Source organism: Aptenodytes forsteri, unplaced genomic scaffold (assembly GCF_000699145.1).
Source record: "Aptenodytes forsteri isolate BGI_AS27 unplaced genomic scaffold, ASM69914v1 Scaffold336, whole genome shotgun sequence".
Classification (NCBI taxonomy): domain Eukaryota; kingdom Metazoa; phylum Chordata; class Aves; order Sphenisciformes; family Spheniscidae; genus Aptenodytes; species Aptenodytes forsteri.
This window is the reverse complement of record NW_008794911.1, coordinates 1,526,743-1,548,192: the sequence shown is the minus strand read 5'-3', so window position 1 is coordinate 1,548,192 and position 21,450 is coordinate 1,526,743. Positions and strand designations below refer to the sequence as shown.

At 40.3% G+C, this 21,450-nt stretch overlaps 1 protein-coding gene across 2 annotated transcripts in view; it reads left to right on the top strand.

The window, feature by feature from the left end:
- Window positions 1-12,926, top strand: part of WAC (WW domain containing adaptor with coiled-coil) — a 67,920-nt gene extending 54,994 nt beyond the window's left edge. Inside the window, exons 10-12 of one of the 2 annotated variants that reach the window (XM_009275188.1) lie at window positions 4,341-4,527; window positions 9,157-9,284; window positions 11,714-12,926. In XM_009275188.1, the coding sequence (XP_009273463.1) occupies window positions 4,341-4,527; window positions 9,157-9,284; window positions 11,714-11,783 (385 nt within the window). In that variant the 3' untranslated portion in view covers window positions 11,784-12,926. Of the gene's footprint in view, window positions 1-4,340; window positions 4,528-9,156; window positions 9,285-9,460; window positions 9,506-11,713 lie in introns of those variants that run through there. The other variant, XM_009275189.1, reaches the window with a different exon arrangement.
- The last annotated feature ends 8,524 nt before the right edge of the window (window positions 12,927-21,450 follow it).

The window sequence follows — 21,450 nt, the reverse complement described above, 5'->3', positions numbered from 1 at the left end:
GCCCTTCCCGTGTCCACTGATGTAGTCACTCCATCATAGAAGGCCACTAGGTTAGTCAGGCAGGACTTGCCCTTGGTGAAGCCATGCTGGCTGTCTCAAATCACCTCCCTGTCCTCCATGTGCCTTAGCATAGCTTCCAGGAGGATCTGTTCCATGATCTTGCCAGGCACAGAGGTGAGACTGACTGGCCTGTAGTTCCCCAGGTCTTCTTTTTTTCCCTTTTTAAAAATGGGGGTTATGTTTCCCCTTTTCCAGTCAGTGGGAACTTCGCCGGACTGCCACGACTTCTCAAATACGATGGATAGTGGCTTAGCAACCACGGTCTTGCTAATAAAGCCCAGCATGTGCTTGGCCTGCTTTGTCACAGGGATACATTGCTGACTCGCATTTAACTTGTCCACCAGGATCCTCAGGTCCTTTTCTGCAAAGCTGCTTTCTACCCACTTAGCCTGTGCTGTTCCATGGGGTTGTTCCAGTATTGTTGCATGGGGTTATTCCACCCCAGATGCAGGACTTTGCATTTGCCTTTTTTGAACTTGGTTCCTGTCTGTCCATTCAGGTCCTTCTGAATAACAACCTGCCCTCCAGCGTATTGACTGCTCCCCCCAAGTAGGTGTCATCTGCAAACTCACTGAAGGTGCACTGGGTGCCACCGTCTAGGTTTTTAATAAAAATGTTAAAAGTATTGGCCCCAGTATTAATCAGTGAAGGACAGCACTAGCCACTGGCTTTCAATTGGTCTTTGTACTGCTGACTGCAGCCTTTGAGCCCAGCAGTTCATTCGGTTTTCCACCCACCTTACACATGACATATGGACTGGATAAGTGAACAGTTTGGCTATAACAATACTATGGGAGATGATGTCACAGGCCTTGCTGAAGTCAAGGTAAACAACATCGCTGCTTTCCCCTTATCCTCTGAGTCAGTTATCTCATCATAGAAGTCAGTGAGGTCGGTCAGGCATAATTTCCCCTTGGTAAATCTATGCTGGCTCTTTTTTTTTTTTTTTTTTTGCCTTTTAGTCTTTCATGTAGCTGGAACCCCTTTCAGGAAGACTTGCTCTGTAACGTTCCCAGAGACTGAGGTCAACTGGCCTGTAGTTTGCCAGGTTGTCATCCTTGTGCCTCTTGAAGATGGCTTTAATGTTTGCTTTTTTTCCCTATCATCGAGAAACTTGCCTGCTCACCATGCTGCTTCAAGATGATATGGCATCTGAGTTATACTGGCTAGCTCCCTGATTACCCTTGGGTACATACCATCTGGTTGCATGGACATATGCCCAGTTGGCTTAACTGCTCCTTAATTTCTTCCTCTGCTGTAGGTAATACTTTACTCGCACTGACTCTGATGTGCTTGGGCATGTGGGAGGCCTGAGGGCAGACCATACCCATAAAAACCCAGGCAACAAAAGAGTTGCTGACTATCCTGGCCTTTTTCATCTCCTTTGTCTCTAGGACCCCTTGCCTTGCAGCCCACCTGTTCCTTAACCTTTCATTTGCCCCTGATGTACAGCCCTTGTTACCCTTCACGTTCTTGGCTAGTTTCAACTCCAGCTTCAAAATCTAAATGCCGTTTTTTCCTAATCAACTGAACATTTCTACAGTTAAGCGTTTGCATTTGTAAGTGGTTTTGAAATAGTTGAGCCAATTACTGAAGAGAACACAGAGCACAAAACCCAAAGAATACTTTCTTTCCCCCCTCCGTTACATCATATATTCCCTTTTGCAACTTCTGCTGCCTGAAATCAAGGGACATTTATGTATACAACTCTAACAAAGCTGCCTGCCAAAAATATTTCTGCTTTTTTTTATATATTCTAAGCTTTTGAATGAGTTTGGGGGTACTGAAAGGAATGAGGTTAAAGTCTTTGATGCTGCAGAGCAGTGTGCTGTACCTAATTTGTTGGCTGTTTGTTTGGAAACCTGCTGTAATTCTTTGCAAGTGTGAGTGATTAGGATAAATGGCTGGGCATTGGACTGTAAAGATAGTTGCATTATGCTGGGATGTTTTCAGTCCTCAAGGGGGTAGGTTAGTGGTGATGAATTAAGATTCCTCTTGATTTTGTTTTTTCTTCATATTACTTTATATCACTTGTAGGCAAGTAGTAAAGTTTTAAGAAATAGACTGAAAAGCTGCTGCCAGTGGGAGAGTGATTGTAAACATAATCTTACCAGTAATGGCTAGGTACTTACACAATTAGTACTACTATTTCTCAGTATATGTAGTGCCAAAGGACATCGTAACTGTGAGGTACCATCACTGTTACGGTGCTAGTGATGTTCTCTTGTCCTGCTCAAAATTACTGCTCTCTTTGTCTTCCCTTACAAAGGTGGAGCAGACTGTTTTCACCCTGACCTGTCCTTGTTCCATGTTCGCATGGGTAACTAGCGGTGCTCCCACCTCTTCTTAGCAAAATAGAAGAACAGAGCCCCTCTCTGTGAGTGTCGGGGGGATGGGAGTGATAGAATGAATGCTGGAAAGGGAAGTAAGAGTGTAGAGGCCTTGTTTTTGCAAGGGGTGGGGGAGTAGAAAAGGGCATGTGCTGAAACGTCAGCTTCTAAGCTTCCCCACCATGGGTTATATACGCCTCCCAGCGCAAGTTCTGGTTTCTTAGAAGATGAGATCACCTGGACAGCAGTGCTTGCAAGGAGGAGGCAAACCCCCACATTCTGATCCTTTGTTTGATAATGGTGATATACCAAATAGCAGTTTTGATGCTGGTGAAAGTTGCAGCGGAGTTGTCTGTTGCTGATAATATGGAAGTTGAAGAACAGTGATGAACTCTTACACGTAGCAGAACTGTGTAGCTGCAGCTCTGGCAGTTGTATCAGATGTGGTTGGATCCATACGATATGAGGATGTAGTGTTCATGCTGGCCCTGATACCTGGGCTTCTGGACACACAGAAAGTAAATTTAAGTATCAGTGATTTTTACATATTTTGGGGTAACTTCTGTAGCTTGTTGGGCTTAATGTTAGGTGTTCAGGTTGTATATCATAGCATTATTGAGAGAAGTGATACAAGTGAAACAAAAAAAACCTGCTTCTTCAGGTAAAGAGCTTAGCATCCAAGTGTAAGGTGGAGGATGAGTATTTGCAAACTGGGAGTAGAGGAGTCCTTGTGAATTAGTCAGTCATTAGTTTACCAAAGATTTACCGAAGCAGTACCCACCTTTTTTTAGTCATTGCAGCAGGAATAGGCTTTTATAAAGAGATGGGATACTTAAGAAGGAACTCTTACGGCCCCTCTCATACATGAGGAGCACCATGAGGTAGAGGGGAAATACGTCTTATAAAGTGGAGTGAGAGGGTAATTATTAGAGGAATGCAGTTAAAAAAAACCCCAAACAACGTTGCTTAAAGCAGTGGCTAGAATACGTTGTAGATAACACAATCTTGAGCACTGTGGATGGCAAAAGACTGCTATGCCAAGATCAACATGAGAGTTTTTTAGTAAAAATTGGAAAAGTTTTTGACCAAGAATTATAGTTGCAAAGTAGAAGTGGAAAAGCTGTGTACTGGTGTAGTGTTCAGATAATGTAAATGATGTGTTTGCTTGCATATGGAGATCTGAAAGAGGACAGTCAAAGGCTTTGTCCAAGGCACAGAGTTTTTGATTCGTCTTACAGTACACATATCAGCTGAACATGTCTCCATGCATCTGTTCTCCAGCAACAGGTTAACACACCAACCAGAAAAATGGCAGCATGAATATGTTCCGGTAAAGCAGTCAAGTTGGTAGCTATAAACATACTGCTCCTGTGATACTTTTGTTTCCTTGAGCGCTCTAAGTGAGGATATACAGTATCACAAAGTCACCTAGGTGGTTTTTTTTTGGCATTAGTAAATGGTTATACTCCTCAAAGCCCACATGGCTATATTTTTAGATCAGGACATCAGGCTTTGTACTTAATGATTATTGTGACACTTGCCTGTATTCTGTTGAATAAACCTGCTTGACTCCATCTGATACATCATTATTGAAAATCTTAGGTTTGCAGCTATTTGAAGGAAGAACATACATGTATATATTCTCTATCCAACACTAAAATATAGACACAACTTACATCTCTTGAGCGGCTATCGAAGTTAAAAGAACAAAAAAACCCCCAACCAACCGAACAAAAAAAACCTGTTATATTGTAGCACTCAAACAGTTCCATACAAGTAGGAGGTTTGTGGAAAATTTGCACAGGTTTGGTCTACCAGAAGTATTTACTTGTGGTTTAAATGCTTTATGTATTTTTGTGGCTTGAAGCAATGAATTTTAAGTGTTTATTTCTGTATAGGTTTACATATGTTTTTAAATGCTCACTTTTTTTTTTTCATTCTTTCTTCTAGTAGTCAAAGAAGCCCATCACCAGGTCCAAATCATACCTCTAGCACTAGTGCATCAAATTCAACACCTGCACCGCAAAATACATCTGTACGACCTACTTGTTCATTAACACCTACGCTAGCAGCACACTTCAATGAAAATCTTATAAAGCATGTTCAAGGTTGGCCTGCAGATCATGCAGAAAAGCAGGTGAGTACACTAGTGCTTTGTTTCCTGTGAGAGTGCAAAACGTATAGCTTAAAATCTGGTTTTCTTCCACAGGTTACTTTTTCTAGGAATTAAAAGTATTTAAAAAACCCCCGATGCTTGGCCTTAGCCAGAAGAGAAGAGAGGGGAGAGAGATTAGGCCAGACCTGCAGGTTTTACATGTGATTGCCATTTAGCAGCTGAATATTTTCAGTCTCGCTTAAAGTACCAGTGCTTTTGAAATTCTCTCAGATGAATAGCTATCCTCATAACTATTTTCTTACTACCAAAGTTCTGTTGAAATTTACAAAGAACATAAATTTCAACAAATTTTTATAATAATACTTCTGTTATGTGGAAAACATTATGAATTAGGTGACAGTGTTAAACCATTTGAGACTGCTCCACAGTTTGAGTCACTGAAGTTGTTAGCTCTACACAGTGAAAAAGGAACTCTGCCTTGTTTGTTGTACCCAGTTTTTAAGATGATGTAGAGGGCTCAGACTGAATTTGGACTATTGAACTATTTTTATATAATGGGAAATCCAGTAGAATTGCCATCCATATTTTATAACTAACTGCATGAAACGTATCCTGTTGTGGTAATACGGGGAAACTGGATGCACGTCAGCTGCTTGGAATGCATTACTCAAAGGAACTGTATTGGTCGAGTCTAGTTCAAGTCCTTTCGCAGGCAACCCTGTCTGACACAGTCTGTATGGGATATTAATCTTACCTAGCCTGGTTTACTTTGCTTTTTTGAAGAGTGGTTGCTGGCTCAAGCCTACACCAGAGGCTTTTGGGTAGTAACTTGCAGGATGACTCTTAAAAGTACATTCTAGACTGATACTCCATTTGGACTCTGTTTGGGGTTCTTGTTTTGTTTCTCTTCATTAATTTTTTAAATTCAATTTTAAGACATTACCAACCTGTACTGAGTCAAATGACTGAGCCATTGCTGTGGAATGTGTTTAAGGAAATGGTGCAGCACAGCCACTTCTCTCTACGGCCTTGGCCCATAGTTTTGATAGTGTTATTTTCACTGTGTACTGAATTGACATATATCTTATCATAGAATCATTAAGGTTGGAAAAGACCTCTAAGATCATCGAGTCCAACCGTCGACCCAACACCACCACCCACTAAACCATGTCCCTAAGCGCCACATATAATTGTCTTTTAAATACCTCCAGGGATGGGGACTCCACCACTTCCCTGGGCAGCCTGTTCCAATGTTTAACCACTCTTTCAGTAAAGAAATTTTTCCTCATGTCCAATCTAAACCTCCCCTGGCACAACTTGAGGCCATTTCCTCTCGTCCTATCGCTAGTTACTTGGGAGAAGAGACCAACACCCACCTCGCTACAACCTCCTTTCAGGTAGTTGTAGAGAGCGATGAGGTCTCCCCTGAGCCTCCTTTTCTCCAGGCTAAACAACCCCAGTTCCCTCAGCTGCTCCTCATAAGACTTGTTCTCCAGACCCCTCACCAGCCTCGTTGCCCTTCTCTGGACACGCTCCAGCACCTCAACGTCCTTCTTGTAGTGAGGGGCTCAAAACTGAACACAGTATTCGAGGTGCGGCCTCACCAGTGCCGAGTACAGGGCCACGATCACTTCCCTACTCCTGCTGGCCACACTATTTCTGATACAGGCCAGGATGCCATTGGCCGCCTGGGCACACTGCCGGCTCACGTTCAGCCAGCTGTCAAACAGCACCCCCAGGTCCTTTTCTGCTGGGCAGCTTTCCAGCCACTCTTCCCCAAGCCTGTAGCATTGCATGGGGTTGTTGTGGCCGAAGTGCAGGACCTGGCACTTGGCCTTGTTGAACCTCATACAGTTGGCCTGGGCCCATCGATCCAGCCTGTCCAGGTCCCTCTGCAGAGCCTTCCTACCCTCGAGCAGATCAACACTCCCACCCAACTTGGTGTCGTCTGCAAACTTACTGAGGGTGCACTCGATCCCCTCATCCAGATCATTGATAAAGATATTGAACAAGACTGGCCCCAAAACTGAGCCCTGAGGAACACCGCTTGTGACCGGCCGCCACTTAATGCAGAAAATATAGATTATACAGTTCATAGGTAACTCTTTTCCCACTATCAGTAATAAAGAGATCAAAAAAACCAGCTAATGCTAGGTGGTCACGTACTCAGTTGGATACTTTGTGCCAAGTGTTACATGCTGTATTGTCCTGTCTGCTATTTCAGATGATTTCATGTGACAGTGTTGTTTATAGACCAGTTTTGAACAGTAACACTTGAGGGACTTAAGTCAGATATTTGATATAAAAGAAAAAGTGAATGAAAGTATAAGTGCAATACACAGTGAAGAAGGTAAGCTAGATGAAAGTGGAGAGGCTAAAATTATGCAGTGCCTTGGTTTCTTCAGATTTCTAACCAGATGCATAGCTTAAATTGAAATTAGGGCATAAGAGCACATGCCAGAGTAAACTGAAAAATAAATAAGTAAATAAATTAGGTGAGCCAGGACAGGTGTGTGTTAAAGCAGTCAGACTTGAAGAAATGTACTGTGCAGTAGTTAGTAGCTAAAACAATTCTTGAACCACTAGTAGTTACCTTGCAGAACTCATAAGAAGCAGTTACTGTGGAAAACAATCCAGTAATGTGGTTAACTGCAAAATAATCAACATAAATATCTTATCTTTAAGGAATGTGAGAAACGGAATTGTAGGTGGTCTCAGCTCAGTAATTGTAAAGGTACTTTGAGTATTGAACAGTATCTAAGTAGAAAAAATGATGAATTTACCTTTTTACAAACACCTGAAAAGAAAATCCTGATAGTAGTCAGCATGGACCTTTTAGAAAGAAATTATGTCAGTTTGGGTTTTTTGGTTTGGTGTTTGGTGTTTGTTTTTTGTTTTGTTTTGGTTTTTTTATAAAAAATCAGGTTTTGGTAATATGGGAAAGCAATAAATGTTATATCCTGATTTGCAGCAAGACTATTAACACCTTTTAACAAGAATCTTGTATGCAAAAATTATTTTAAGGCCTTTTAAATGAGATTATTTTAAGATGGGTGACTGGTCAGCTTAAAAAGAAGTACTTTGAAAGTCGTTCTTGATAGTTTGCTATCAGTCTCAAGGCTTTGGAGTTGTGTAAGGAGGACATGCGAAATGATGTCGTACTGGAGACCAGGGTACTACTGGTTGTCAGCATGCTCCAGAAAAGAAAACTTTTAATGTAGGGTATTAGAACACAAAGTGCTTCTTTGAACTGGAGAAATGCCAGAAGGTGATGAAGACCTGTGCTAAATACGATTATTTTTGGGAAGGAAAAATCAAGTGTACAAGTACTTAAGCAGATGTTGTGGATTAACCCCAATAGGCAGCTAAGCACCACACAGCTGCTCGCTCACTCTCCCCCAGTAGGATGGGGGAGAGAATGGGAAAGGCAAAAGTGAGAAAAATTGTGGGTTGAGATAAAGACAGCTTAATAAGTAAAAGGGGGGGGTGAAGTGATGCAAAAGCAGTCGCTTACCACCAGACGACTGATGCCCAGCCAGTCCCTGAGCAATGGCAACCCCTGGAAAACTGCCCCCCCACACCCCCCTTAATTGCTGAGCACGACATTATATGGTATGGAATATCCCTGTGGTCAGTTTGGATCAGCTGTCCCAGCTGCGTTCTGTCTCTACCTTTTGTCCACCCACAACCTATTTGCTGAGGGGGTCAGAGAGAGAAAGGGAGAAACCCTTGATACTGCGTAAGCACTGCTCAGCAATAGCTAGAACATTGGTGTGTTATCAACACTGTTTTTGTCACAGATCTGAAACGTAGCACCATATGGGCTGCTATGAAGAAAATTAACTCCATCCTAGACAGACCCAGTACAGCAGAGAATCACATTGCTAAACAGTAATACTGCAAGGAAGGATCTATTTGAAACAATTTTTTTTTCAGTGTGCCACTTGCAAGAAGTCCTCTTTCCTTATTGCAGTGTGATGCACAGGACCTCAGAGTAATTATACTAGTCTCCTTGGTGCTGTTGAGGAGTTCTCTGGAGTCATATATCCAGTTCAGTGACAAGACTTTAAGAACTGCACGAATTGGGGATAGGTCATGCCTTCTAAATCTACACTTCTGCTTGTCTCCGCCTGACTAAGTGGGGATATTAAAATAATGGAGTTTGTCTGGAAGAGAACACCTGAAAAGGGTTGTAAAGTTTTTTTCCCCTGTATAAGGTAGCTGGAAAGAAGATGGCATTCAATTATTTTTGTCACTAAGGCTTAATTTAGATGGGAAATTTAAGTCTGCCATTGAAATAGCGGACACAGACTTTTAACTACTTGAACAAATTTCCTTGGAAACTTGGAGCCCTGTCATGTACTATCTTTCAAGATGGTTGGGTAAACATTTGTTAGGATCAAGGAAATCTAAACCATCCCTGCCTTAGCATGGGCCCACGTTAGACAATCTCTTGGCAGCCGGTGTTGTTCATTTCTGATTCTAAACGGGCTTTTGTAGATAATTTAACATACTTCTGATTTAATGTTCCCTTTTGAAGTTAGAGTGCTTTGCTGTTTCAAGACACACTCATCCAGCAATCCTCTGGATACAGCCAGTTGTTTCCAATGCATGATTCAAAATCCTAACCTTTATGTGTAACTGTTGCAGGCATCAAGATTACGTGAGGAAGCCCATAACATGGGAAGTGTCCATATGTCAGAAATTTGTACTGAATTAAAGAATTTAAGGTCTTTAGTTCGAGTATGTGAAATTCAAGCAACTTTGCGTGAGCAAAGGTAAGTGTGTGCTCTGTGTTTATTTTCAAAATGGTAATTTTCAAGGTGGTATTAGAATTCCTATTCTGGCATTGTTTTGCACGAGCTGTATTTACTGATGACTTTGTAAGTATGCTAATACTTGCCAGGTTTGCAAGCTGTCTTCCCTGTGTACATTCTACCTGTTTCCCACACAGATACCTCTTAGTCTCCAATGAATAGAACCAGATATGCAACTTCGGTATGTATTTTCACTTAGATAGAAAAGAAGTATCTTTCCAGATACATTAGTGCATTTGGAAAAGCTGATTAACTCACACTAGTTCAGCATACTTCTAAAATATCTGTCCATACATGATGCATAGATCACATAGGTACACAACTGCACGGTCTGTACTGGTCTTAAACACTACAGTTTGCATGAGACGTTTGTTAGGTCTAAAGCCAGAGCAAGTTTGAACAGGTGTCGCTGATATCACAAGCTAAGAAAAAATTAATGTTCGTTACATAGGTAGGAGAAGATCTTGGGGTTCTTTAGTGTGATGTTGATTATAGCAAAGTAGACTTCTGCTTCTTAAGTCAGTAATAGCGGGTGTCTTGTATCACTGAAGCAATACACAACCATGTTGTTGAAGACTGTTGCACAAGATTGAAAAGTTTAGTCTTACAATACGTGCTGAAACTTTTCACCAGTAGTCATGATCCTGAATCTACTTTCATATTCAGTTTCCTTTTTGAATGATGTTATCCCATCTATTAAGTCACACTACAGTTTGAATACAGTGATTCTGATTTACTATTTTAAGCTGCTTTAATAGCGTTGCATGCTGTTTAAATAGCTAGCTTTATCCTAGAAGCTCTTACTTTTTGGCAGTCAGTAAAACAATCCTTTAGTCAGAAGTAGGCTATAATATATTTGTAAATCTTTCCTAATAAAGAATTGGAAATACTCATTCTTTCCAAATTTTTATTTCATAACTTCATTACATAAATTACAATTTCTGTAGTACATTTAATGAACTGCTTGGTTTCTTACAGGCTTCATTTCCTAAGGTTTCATTTCTGTCTCTGGGTGCACATTTGATCTGAAGTAACATGTCAAATGTCATTGTTCAGCTCACTAAATAGCACCTTGTTTCTTGTACACTGCGTATCCTTAAGCTATTCATGGATAATGATTATTATGACTTTGAATCTATGATAACATGTATCTCTTATTTTTGCTGCAATCCCAAAGACGTGGAATACATGGCATAAGTAACAAGTTGGTGGGGGGAGGTTTTCGCAAAGGATGGGATTGTCAAAGCCAATACATTTAAATGATGATACTATTTCTACACTTTTGCACAGAAGAGAACTATTTAAATTTGTTCTAAGAGGGAACTTTATCTCTAGGCAAAGCGAATATATTGTTTTAACCATAGCTGACAGCATGTGAAAAGGCACTTTTCATTGACTGGTATATTTTATATGCCCACGTCTTTTAAGTTTGATTTTTTTTCAGTGTGTCTATCTTAATAGTTTTTCACCTACTTTTCAGTAGAAAATTCATTTTTACTGAACTGGGCACATATTTGAGAAGTGTTCTGCAAAAGTCTGCTGAAGTGGATGCTTTTTCTGCATCGATTAAAGTTGCTTCGGACTTCATAGAATATTTATATGAAATGTCAACTTTCCCTGAATGTTTTCTTAATTCATTCACATGCTTGCATTACACTTCAGCATCATGAATAGTTGTTTCAAAATATTCATTTAAAATTCTGGGAAACAGCTATGTAAACCAAATGTTCGTTAATCACAATAATTTTTTATGTCAGCTCAGTAGAAGAAGGAAAAAATGTATAAGGGAATTGCTAGCAATATAATTTATTTCTAAGCCAGGTGTAGTTACAGCTTTTTTTCCTTAGATGTCTTTTAATGATCAAGTATTTTGAGATTGGAGTTTACCATAACTAGAGACTACCACTAGTCGCAGCACCAAATACTAGGAAAAAAAGTGTTGCGCCTAGAAGAAAACTTGCTTATTTAAAAAAAGTTATGAGCCCTTTGGGTTGTGGTACAGTCCGGAAAACTGCATGACACAGGCATAATAAGATTCTTCAGAATATTCGGTTATTCAACGTACTCTTCCGGTGTCCCGCTTTTTCTGGGACTTAAATTCAAGTGAAGAGTAGGCTTAAACATATCTGTGTATCAGTCATATAATGAAATACGGCAACTTAATTTTCTGAACTAAGGTATCAAGCGTGGCAGGTCTCTGTGCATCTGCATACGGTGTTTGTAGGTGATTGAACAGGTTGGGAATTAATTTTAAAGTATCTGAATTTTATTAATAGAGCTAAGGAGCTTGGTATCTTTCACTGAAATTGTAGAAGTACTTGTGTAGATACTTATTTAATATCTCTGTATAATGGAAATGTTTATACTAATTTATTTCTTTTCTCTTGCAGGATACTATTTTTGAGGCAACAAATTAAAGAACTTGAAAAGCTAAAGAATCAGAATTCCTTCATGGTGTGAAAAGTTGTAAACAATTGCACATGGTTTTGAGTACAGGAACTATTAAACTGATGCCCAGTCTTAACACTTTTGAGCTGCATTTGAGTAGACTTCGGACCGTTGAGCTGGGCAGAAAAAAGTTGACATGGGGAAGGGGACAGGAGGGAGTCAAATTCAGGGGAAAGATACAAGAATGATTTGTAAAACCCTTGAAATGTAGATTTCTTGTAGATGTATTCTTCACGTTGTAAATATGTTTTGTAGAGTGAAGCCATGGGAAGCCATGTGTATCAGAGCTTAGACATCCAAAACTAATCAATGCTGAGGTGGCTAAATACCTAGCCTTTTACATGTAAACCTGTCTGCAAAATTAGCTTTCCTTTTTTTTTTTTTTTTTTTTTTTAGTTAATTTATCATTCAGAAATCTTGCATTTCCTAAAATTCAATGCGAGCGCCAGGCGATCTGTGTCTAAGGCTGCAACAATTTGGGTAATGTACAAAATATCATGAAACAACCGTTTCCACACTTGCACCGAATCGAGAGCAGTGCTTCTCCATTTCTGTTTTACAGAGAAATGTTTTTCATTTTCTGTGTTCCATTTCCCTGTGAAATCCTAAATCTGATTTTATCAGTTTTTTAATGCTTCTAATTTTCTCTTTTCTTAAGGCACTGTTGCTATGGCACTTTTTCTATAATCTTTTCATTCCTGTGTACAGTAGCTTAAAATTGCAGTGATTGAGCATAACCCACTTGTTTGTATAAATTATTGAAACGTATTTCCATTTGCACCCTGTAAGAATGGACTTATAGTACTGCTGGGCATGTGTGCTGAAAGTACATTACTTGCTCAAATATAAGGAAATAGCCCAATGAACATGTTAACATGGTTGTGGGAGGGGAAAGAGGAAAAAAAAAAAAGCTAGTCAGATGTGAATTGTATCTGTTGTAATAAACATGTTAAAACAAAGAAACACTGGTTTTCATTTCCTTTGGTCATCACATATTAAAATTTGGTCTGTTTGGGGACTCTTTATTAGAACTGTTCTTGTTGAACATTTTTGTACTTAAATAATTCCTCAAGGGAGGTTTTGTTTAAAACTTGTAAACAGGAAAATGTGTATAAAATATTTAATGAAATATAAAATTCAACAAGAATGATTTAAGACACCTCCCCAGCAGTTGTCATATGTTAACTCCTGGTTTACCTGTCTTGATATTACAACATTTCATTTCGAAGGATGTTTGTGTTGTAGCTAACTGTTTAAGTCTGGTGCTGACTGCTGTTCTTAACCATCACAAAACGCTGAATTTGTGTAATTGGAGCAACCCACCGTTTGAAAATGGTGGCAAAGCTCAGCTTTGTATATTGTTTCCTAAAGTATATTAAAAATAAAAAAGAAACTATTGCTACTACAAAATAAACGTGGCTTTTTCTTTGCTTAAAAAAACCCCAACAAAAATAGTGATGGCAGTATGAGTTTAATATTTGCAGAGGTGTATATGTTACAGTAGTCTGTTAAGTAAGAAAGATTGTAGGTGATGGATTAAAGAAAGAACTTAATGATAAAGGTGTTGACATGTGATGCTACATGTTTTGTTCCTACAAAATACTGTCTTTCAGCACCAGAAACATTACTTGATTTTTATTTTGCCTTGTCTTGTGTTGAGTGGGCTCAGACTGATTTTTAAAATCACTTTTTCATCAGTGGAATTTGAATGCTCTATCCTAACAAGACATTGCAAATGGAGCAAGTTGAAATACTTTAACTAACAACAACAAATGAGAAATCAGGATAGATTAACCTTGTAATTGTTCCTCACTTCTTAACCCAGTATGTGCTGTTGTGTTTCGTATCATGCAAATATTTGGTTTTGCTCAGAAAATGGGAATAGAATAATCTTGAATGAATTAATTTTAACATACGTTGTTTCTGCATTTTAGAGACCTAAGGCCAAGTGACAGAAGGCTTCCTGAGACTCTCGTATTTGCCTAACGTCCTATTTCTTGTAATGCTCATTGTCTTGAGGTTGCCCAAGCATAGGGAAATAGTATGTGAAATGGAAGGACGTGCAGGTGATCTTTCACCAGCGGTTGTCCTTAGTTCTGGTATTTTGCTGTTTAGTTACTTGCTGAGACAAAGGTTGCTTCTGTCTTAATAGATATGTTGGGCCTATTTTCCACAAGCTTATTTTGTTTCCTTTTGATTCATATATTGCCCTCTATAACATCCTGTATCAATGAGCATCACAAGTTAATTTTGTTCTGTAGAAAATTACTTTGGATTATTTTTTTAAACCGCTGGTTTGAATGAATTTTCGGTTTTGTATTATTTTTGGATTTATTTAAATTTAAATAATTTGGATTATTTTTTTAAACCTCTGGTTTGAATGAATTTTCTTACATGCTTAGCTGCTGCCTGTTGATCATCTTACTCATTGTTTTACAGAGAGTCTCTTCCAGCCTAAAGAGTACTAGTCTGTTTTGTCACATGAAAACTTTCATAATGTACGAATGGTCACAGATAACTTGGGAGTAACAAGGTTAACATGCTACGTTAACCCCTTAAAATACATGCATATATATACATTCATTACAGAGACACACACTCTCTCTTCAGGTGGTGTCCTCCCTAACTAATGCAATAAAGGCTACTTGCTTATCAGCATCAAATGGCATACTGAAAGCTTGTTGGCTTCTGTATTTTCTCGCCATGCAATAGCTTTCCTCCCCCATCCTCCACACTCTTCCAAAGCCTGGAGCTGTTGTCAGCTGAGGAGTGACAGCTTGCCAAACTTTCACTAGCATCAGGCAAGTTGGAGAAGAGGATTGCAGGCACTGCTTTAAAGTAGACACTAACCAAACGGCAGGGTCTGGGTTAACGTCCTTCAAAATGGCTTCACTAACATACAAATGCAATTTTGGCCTTACTGTGTGATCTGGAGGCCCTCTTCAGTGACATGCAGAAACTGGCGCTCTATATTGTGTGTGTGTGTGTGGGGGGGACACGAGACAGATTTTTCTCCTTCGAATCAAATCTCTATCTGAAGCTGGACAACAAAGAAATGGGCAGGTGCACTGAGACCTGTTACTAGATTGCCGGCTTACCATTTATTATCCATCTTGAAGCTGGTGCTATCCTTTCAAATGTAGTTGACACTGTTTAATGAAAGGGGCTTTGTTGGATCATTCTACACCTGTAAGTCAAATCAAGTGAATTTCCTCTGGGGCAAATCTTGTTTTCTTCCTAGGCAGGTGTTCATAAAGTGTTTATTGGAGTTGTGGGATGTATTTTCTATATTAATTACTTTATATGGGTGGTCAAGGAATAGCGATGAGAAACTGATGAAAGAACGGTTGTTGCATATGTTGCTTTTGGTTTTCCTGTTATGCATTTGCTAAGCAAATGTTATTTGTTATGCGTTTGTTATGCATTTGCTAAGCAACTATTTCGTATAATAGATAAATGGTCTTTAGAATTACTTAGGAGGTTGAGCCGGTACAATCCTACTGCAAGCAGTGCAATTGGGATAGTATTTTACGTGGTGGCATGCTCAAGGAACTCCAGCAGAAGGAGGGGCTTAATATAACTATAAAACCACGTGACTGATCCAAGGGACTCCCATGTTTGATGCTTTTACAATTGCACTTTTTTTTGTTTGTTTGTTATTATTAAGGTCTCTAATATCTTTGAAGGTCTGCGTATTTTTTTTCAGTGGCCTTGATCCTAAAATGCTGTGGCCAGCTGTTCAACTTCGGTCAACTTTCCCTGCTTAGACTGGTCTCTCGCAGTGATGTAGTGTCTCCTTTTCAGACTTGTTTTATTAATTGTATCTCCTTTGGTAGGAGCATCTTACGTTTTGGTGGTGGACACCGGTGCTGCCTTTACTGTTGCAGTTAAAAACATATTCAGAAAGGGTATATAATTGAGGCTGGAGAGAATTTAAAAACATTTCCTTTCCTTTTTGGAGCAGCCTCATTGCAGGAGTATCCCCAAAGATAATGTGAGAAAATACTGAGTAGTTATGCCATGTCTCCTAAGTCTACGGGTCAAAGACGACCATACCTTACTGTCACCCTTTCATTCCAGCGTCACCTTGCCTATGATGACATCCTGAGGACTTACCAAAGTAGAGTCCTTTGTTGCTGTGAGTTTGGCTGCAGTGGCCAATATTGCATATTCTGCTGCCAGGAAGGGGTGATGTGCCCTAAGCATCACTGTCACGGTGCCTTGGGAGTACTCGTGAGTTAGCTGTGCATAAGGGGCAGTCACTTATTCTAACCCTAAATTAACATTCGACTACTGTATGTATAGTTAAATTTCAAGTCCATTCTTGGAATTAGGAGCTCGATGTTTCTGTGAATACATCATCCCTATTGCTGTTCCTAGAATAATATTCTGTCCTCACCAAAACACAGTCTCATTTGCAGACGTAAGATGATAATGAGGCAATTCTGGATTTTTTAAAAATACTGCCTTGACTTTTGAAAGTTTCCTGTGAGGAATATTCTGAGCTAAAGTGCCATCTCATTGACATTAGCACTGCTCTTCTGCCCATAATTACTGATTAATGATTTGTGTGGGGGTTTCTTTTGTGTTTTGTTTTGGTTTTCTTGTTTATATTATTTCATAAGAATCAGAGCTTTTGATGTAGGAGGAATTTGTTTCTTTGCCCAGCCTAACTTCTTCTTTGGCAGTTGTTTGCTTTTGCAGTTAGTCAAGCAAAAGCTTTCATTTGCAACTGAGATCTACGTATATGTTGACTTCTTTTGCAAAGAAAATTGTTTCTAGCTGTGATACAGTTTTGGATTCCAGTTACACATCACTCTTCTCAGATGTCTGTTGAGTTCCTCTATCTCTTTGGTCTCCTACAACAAGTGTTTGGAAAGGTTCAGTCTTTCATAGCTGTAGGCACCAGCTCTATTCTTCTAACCTTCCTGGATGCCTGTGTTGCTGCTGCTGTACTAATTCGGCTGGAATTGTCCCTGGAAGATGCTCCTTGCTACAGATTTCTGTATTTCCCAACCACGGCTTCTTGTTTGAAGATCCTATCTGAGGGAAAGGATTGATGTAGACTTTCTAGCAATTAGGGCTCCAGCTAGCTGAGGATCTGGAAGTCATGAAGTACTTTTCTCCTCCCTAATAAAGACACTAACCCATCTGATCTAGGACTTTCTAGAGAATGAACTGTCAGGCTTTGTCTCCCAAGGGAACTAGTAACATCCTGGCAAGTCTTGTTGCATCCTGGACAGGTCCTGCCTGGAGCTGCTGGGTCGTATGGCAGCTGTACTACATGGCTCTATATACCAGACTTTGCACACCAAGTTTGCAAACACAGCTTGAACAACCTTACTTTTCCAGCAGTTATTCAATACGTGTGACAGCATTTTGTCACCTTCTGTTAGCCACATGTGCCAGAGAGCATTTGCAAAAGGATGCTGTCTACTTCTGCGTGCAGCACCATGCTCAAAGATGAGTCCCTTTGCTCCAGTTTGAAATCTCAGAATTTAGGCTGAGTGAAAAGTGTGCGTTAATATAGCAAAGCTCAGAATGGTTGGTTATGCTCATCTTCCCTTTTCCTGTATGTTACAAGAAAATTCATCCAATTAATTATGGATTATACTGTCACAGTCATCTGCACCAGTAGCTAGAATGGTGCAAGTCACTTAAATTGATTTTCTCCCTCTCTTCCTCCCAAATTTCTGAAGTTGGCACATGGAGGTCTGTTAGCATGTTGCCTTTCAGAGCTCTGAACAGCTTCCTTCTGCCTGGCCAGGCAGATTTGCTGTCAAGATCTTACATGCTCCTCTGTTCAAAAAATCTGTGATTGGATCTTTTTTCAGCGTAATTGGGATGCTGTCGGAGTTTGACTGGGGTTCCTGTTCTTCTGCTAGATGTGTCCTCATTAGCAGCAGAAAGCTTGTGTACTGGGAAGAGTTATTTGGCAAAGTGACCGAAGCCTGTGGCAGATGGTGCTACAGAAGGTGAATGTGTTGTCAGTCCAACTCTGGACTACTTGATGGTGCCAAGGGGCTCTGGTGTTCGTCAGCTCCATCCAGGTTCCTTTAGCTGCTGCTCTGCATCCTCGGAATAAAGGCTTTTGCTTTCTTCCACATTTTGAAAGGTTTAATTGAACTTTTTCTTCTCGTTGGGGATTCAATTCCACAGTAAGTCTTCTATCTTCTTTTTAAATGGGAAAGCTATTAAACCACTGACAGCATGTCCCCATCTTCACTTGCTAAGCAGAACTGCCTTTCTGCTTTCAATAACATTGCCAGTAGAAGCATGGATAACTGAATCTCTTGATACTATTCCTTTTTAGGATAAAAATTCTCAGAGTTCACTCTGACTTAGGGTGGTATCCAAATTTCACTTAAAAAAAAAAAAAAAAGTGGTATATTTTGTTCCCATGTCCCCTGGCATCTCTTCACCTGAACAATTAGAGACCGGGGGGTGGGGGGTGTGCACATACGTAACACATAGTGATAGGACAAGATCTTTAAGGGCTCTTGTTTGCTTCATAGGTGGTTTCATTGAAAGAATTGCTTGGTGAGGGTGAAGCTGCACACAGTGGGAGAGCTTATCTGACATCCAGCTCCCTGCAAAAAGAATAGACCCTTCCTTACTGCTTCCCTGCTCCTGGTGATGTGCTCCTGCCGAGTCCTTTTTGCCAGCCCTGAAGCAGTTCAGGGAGCAAAGCTCCAGCTTTACCTGCGTGCTAAATGTGTCTGCTGACTTCATAGGCTGAAGAGGCTCAGACGAAGGGTAAAAGCAAGGGCAGGGCTGGCACCTTCTGGCGTTGAAGAGCGGGTCAGAGTAACTCTTGGGGCAGCAGTAAGCTCAAATGGTAAAGACTAGATGCTCGTAAAACTCTGAGGTACGTGTGCAGAGAGAAGGGCTGGGGCAAGGAGACTGCTCCAAGTTAGGCATGTTTTTCTGAGGTTGGATGCATGTATGCTTTCATCTGAAAATTTCATCCCCATGAACGTTTACCTGCCATGCAGCTGAACAAAATCCTAGAATAACAACCAAACTGCCCTATTAACTGCTACATGAATTTTCAACTAAGCATGAGTAAAGGTGTAATTATCAACCATGCTCTCAATAATATATTTAAAACAAAGCGCTCATCCCAAAGCAAACAGTGCATCTTAATAGGTTTGGAATATGAATGGAGAAGTGTCTCCCAGGAGATGCTATTCCTCTTCAAATGTTACTCCCTGTTAAACTGACACTGAGCCGCTATTCTCGCCCTGGATGGTTTCTTTAGGTAACAAAGCTCTCTCAAGAATGAGGAAAAATCAGCTCGGCTGTCCTCATCTGCCATCTGAGGAGTTTGGAGCATTTCCTGAACTCCTTAGTTGTTCTGTGAGGGTTTTGCGGGCTCCCCTGCAGGAGCCTTGTGAGCAAGCACGTGTCCTCGCTGTGGGTCCCGAGCAGCCTGCCAGGCTGGGGATCTCCCGCAGTTTGCGGGTCAGGTGCTTGGCAGACCTCTGCCTTGTGCTGGTATGCAGAGAGACGCAAGCTCTTTGTATGTGCTTTCTGTCCCTCTTCAGACGATCTGCCTCACTTCTGTGGCGGCTGAAGCTGTGTTTGATGCCTGCTTGGGGGAGAATGCAGTATCTGAGCTGGTCCAGCACTGCCCCTGGCTCAGCAGAGACAAACTAGTGCGTGGCCTCATAAAAAGCCTCTGCTTCAGCTGGCACTTCTTGACTCAACTGGAGTTTTTAGTGCTGTAGTAGCTTAGGAAGCTCCCAGGTGCAGGAATTTCTCTGGCACCCGCAAGGGATCCAACCCTGGAGGGTCAGAGCAAGAGAACCACCAAAATGAGGGTTCAGAAAAGCACAGCAGGATGTCAGTCCTCACCTGAACTGCATCGAGCACTGTTATGACAGCCAACTCAGATCTAATTTTGGCAATGCCAGGCCAGACTCCTGTTCTTTAGAAACTGCGTTCCTTTTGGTTAAAATGCATTGTTACTATTTTTGGGGCTCTGATATCCCACCTAGAATAATCTTTGGTAAAAACCTCTAAATCGCTGTATTTTTCTCCTAGCTAACATGCATGGTGCTCTCTGTTAATTGTTAATATATTTGAACTTGTTTAATTCTCTAGTGCTCAGTTTCAGTACTGATCATCCTTGACCAATATAAGCCTAAATGGAGTTTATATGTTAGGTGTAAATTTCTGACTGACTTTTGCCTGAAATGGCAGCCATTGTTCCAAGCTATTTGGGATTAGAGGTATAATTTGGAATAGTTTATTGAACAGAAGGCAACATTTTGATAGCTAGCTCATGGGAGTTTGCTATGTGCTTTTGCAGTTTCACATGACCGATCTTCATGGCATTGGTAAAGCGTAACGGTGCTCTGAGTTTCACAAAAACCTATCTTGTGCAGTGGAGAATGGGATGATAAAAATCATCCCCGGATAGTACTTAGTAAAGGACTTTGCTTCAGGCATGCTATAGATTGATTATTCAGCATTTTGTAGTCTGAAAACAGGTTTCCATTATCATGCATTGACACAAATAACTGTTACTATTTTTAGGTAAGCTATTCATATCACAAGAATAACTTCTGCTCACATCCAGTGTGCCCAGCCATGGGCTCTAGATTTTAGAGGATCTAGTATGAAAACATCGAGATGTAGAGAGGCTTAAACCTACTTCAGGCTTGTGCAGTTATACCTAGTTTTAGATGAGGACCACCTAAAAGAAACCTGTCATTAACTTCTTAAATAGGCATTTAAAAAAAATCTCTATTTTTAGTGATGTTCCATTCTTTCGTGCTGCCTTGTTGAACTCTGGTGGAATTTGAATTATTACAGGAGTTTTCACAAGGGAAATTTTGTTAAACATTTTTTCGGCAGTGACTTCCCTGGCTGAGAAGTAGAAATATTAATATAACCTCATATTTTGTACCTCTTCATAGTAGGGGTTATGAGATTTTTCTCTTTAGAGCAGAAGGGATTAATTCACTCATGCAGAGTTATTCAAGAGAGAGAATTTCTACCTGGGAATCTAATGTAGTTGTGGTGTACTTTTGTAATGCTTTGATCTTTTTTGTATGCATCAAGCAAAGCATACATAAATGAGGAATGTCTTAATAAACAGTGTATCCTAAACCCCCTAAATTCAGAAAAAGCTGTGAGAATCTGTAACTTTCCTGAGGGGAGGAAAACATTAAAAATTAAATCAGATTTGCCTGTTCATTTCTTTGCATACTTGAATTCTGCACAGGCTTAATGTTTTCAGTGAAGTTGAATTCAGTTTCATCACATACCATCTTTTCTGTGTGCTTTTCCATTTTGCGGAATTTCCTGGGATGAGTGCTAGGACATTTGTGCATTACGGGAAAGAGTTTTAACTGAATCTGCTTTTCAATCTTAATCTAAAACCCAGAGATTATTAATGCATTTTAATCAATGCAGAAGTAGGCTGCAGTGGCTTTAAAGAGACTTCCCAGAACTGAGAAACCAATCTGCTAATTTTGTCCATTTTGAACCATCCAGGCCGTTTTATTTGCAATGTTACCCTTCCTTTTTAATATGAGGCTTGTTTTTCTTCCCACCCCCACTTTTACATCTCTTAAGATCTTTACTATGCCCTGTTGTAGTGAATCTTCATCTTTGGTCACGGATTGTGTCCCCTCTTCAGACCATGTAATAGCCTGTGCCAAAAGTGTCC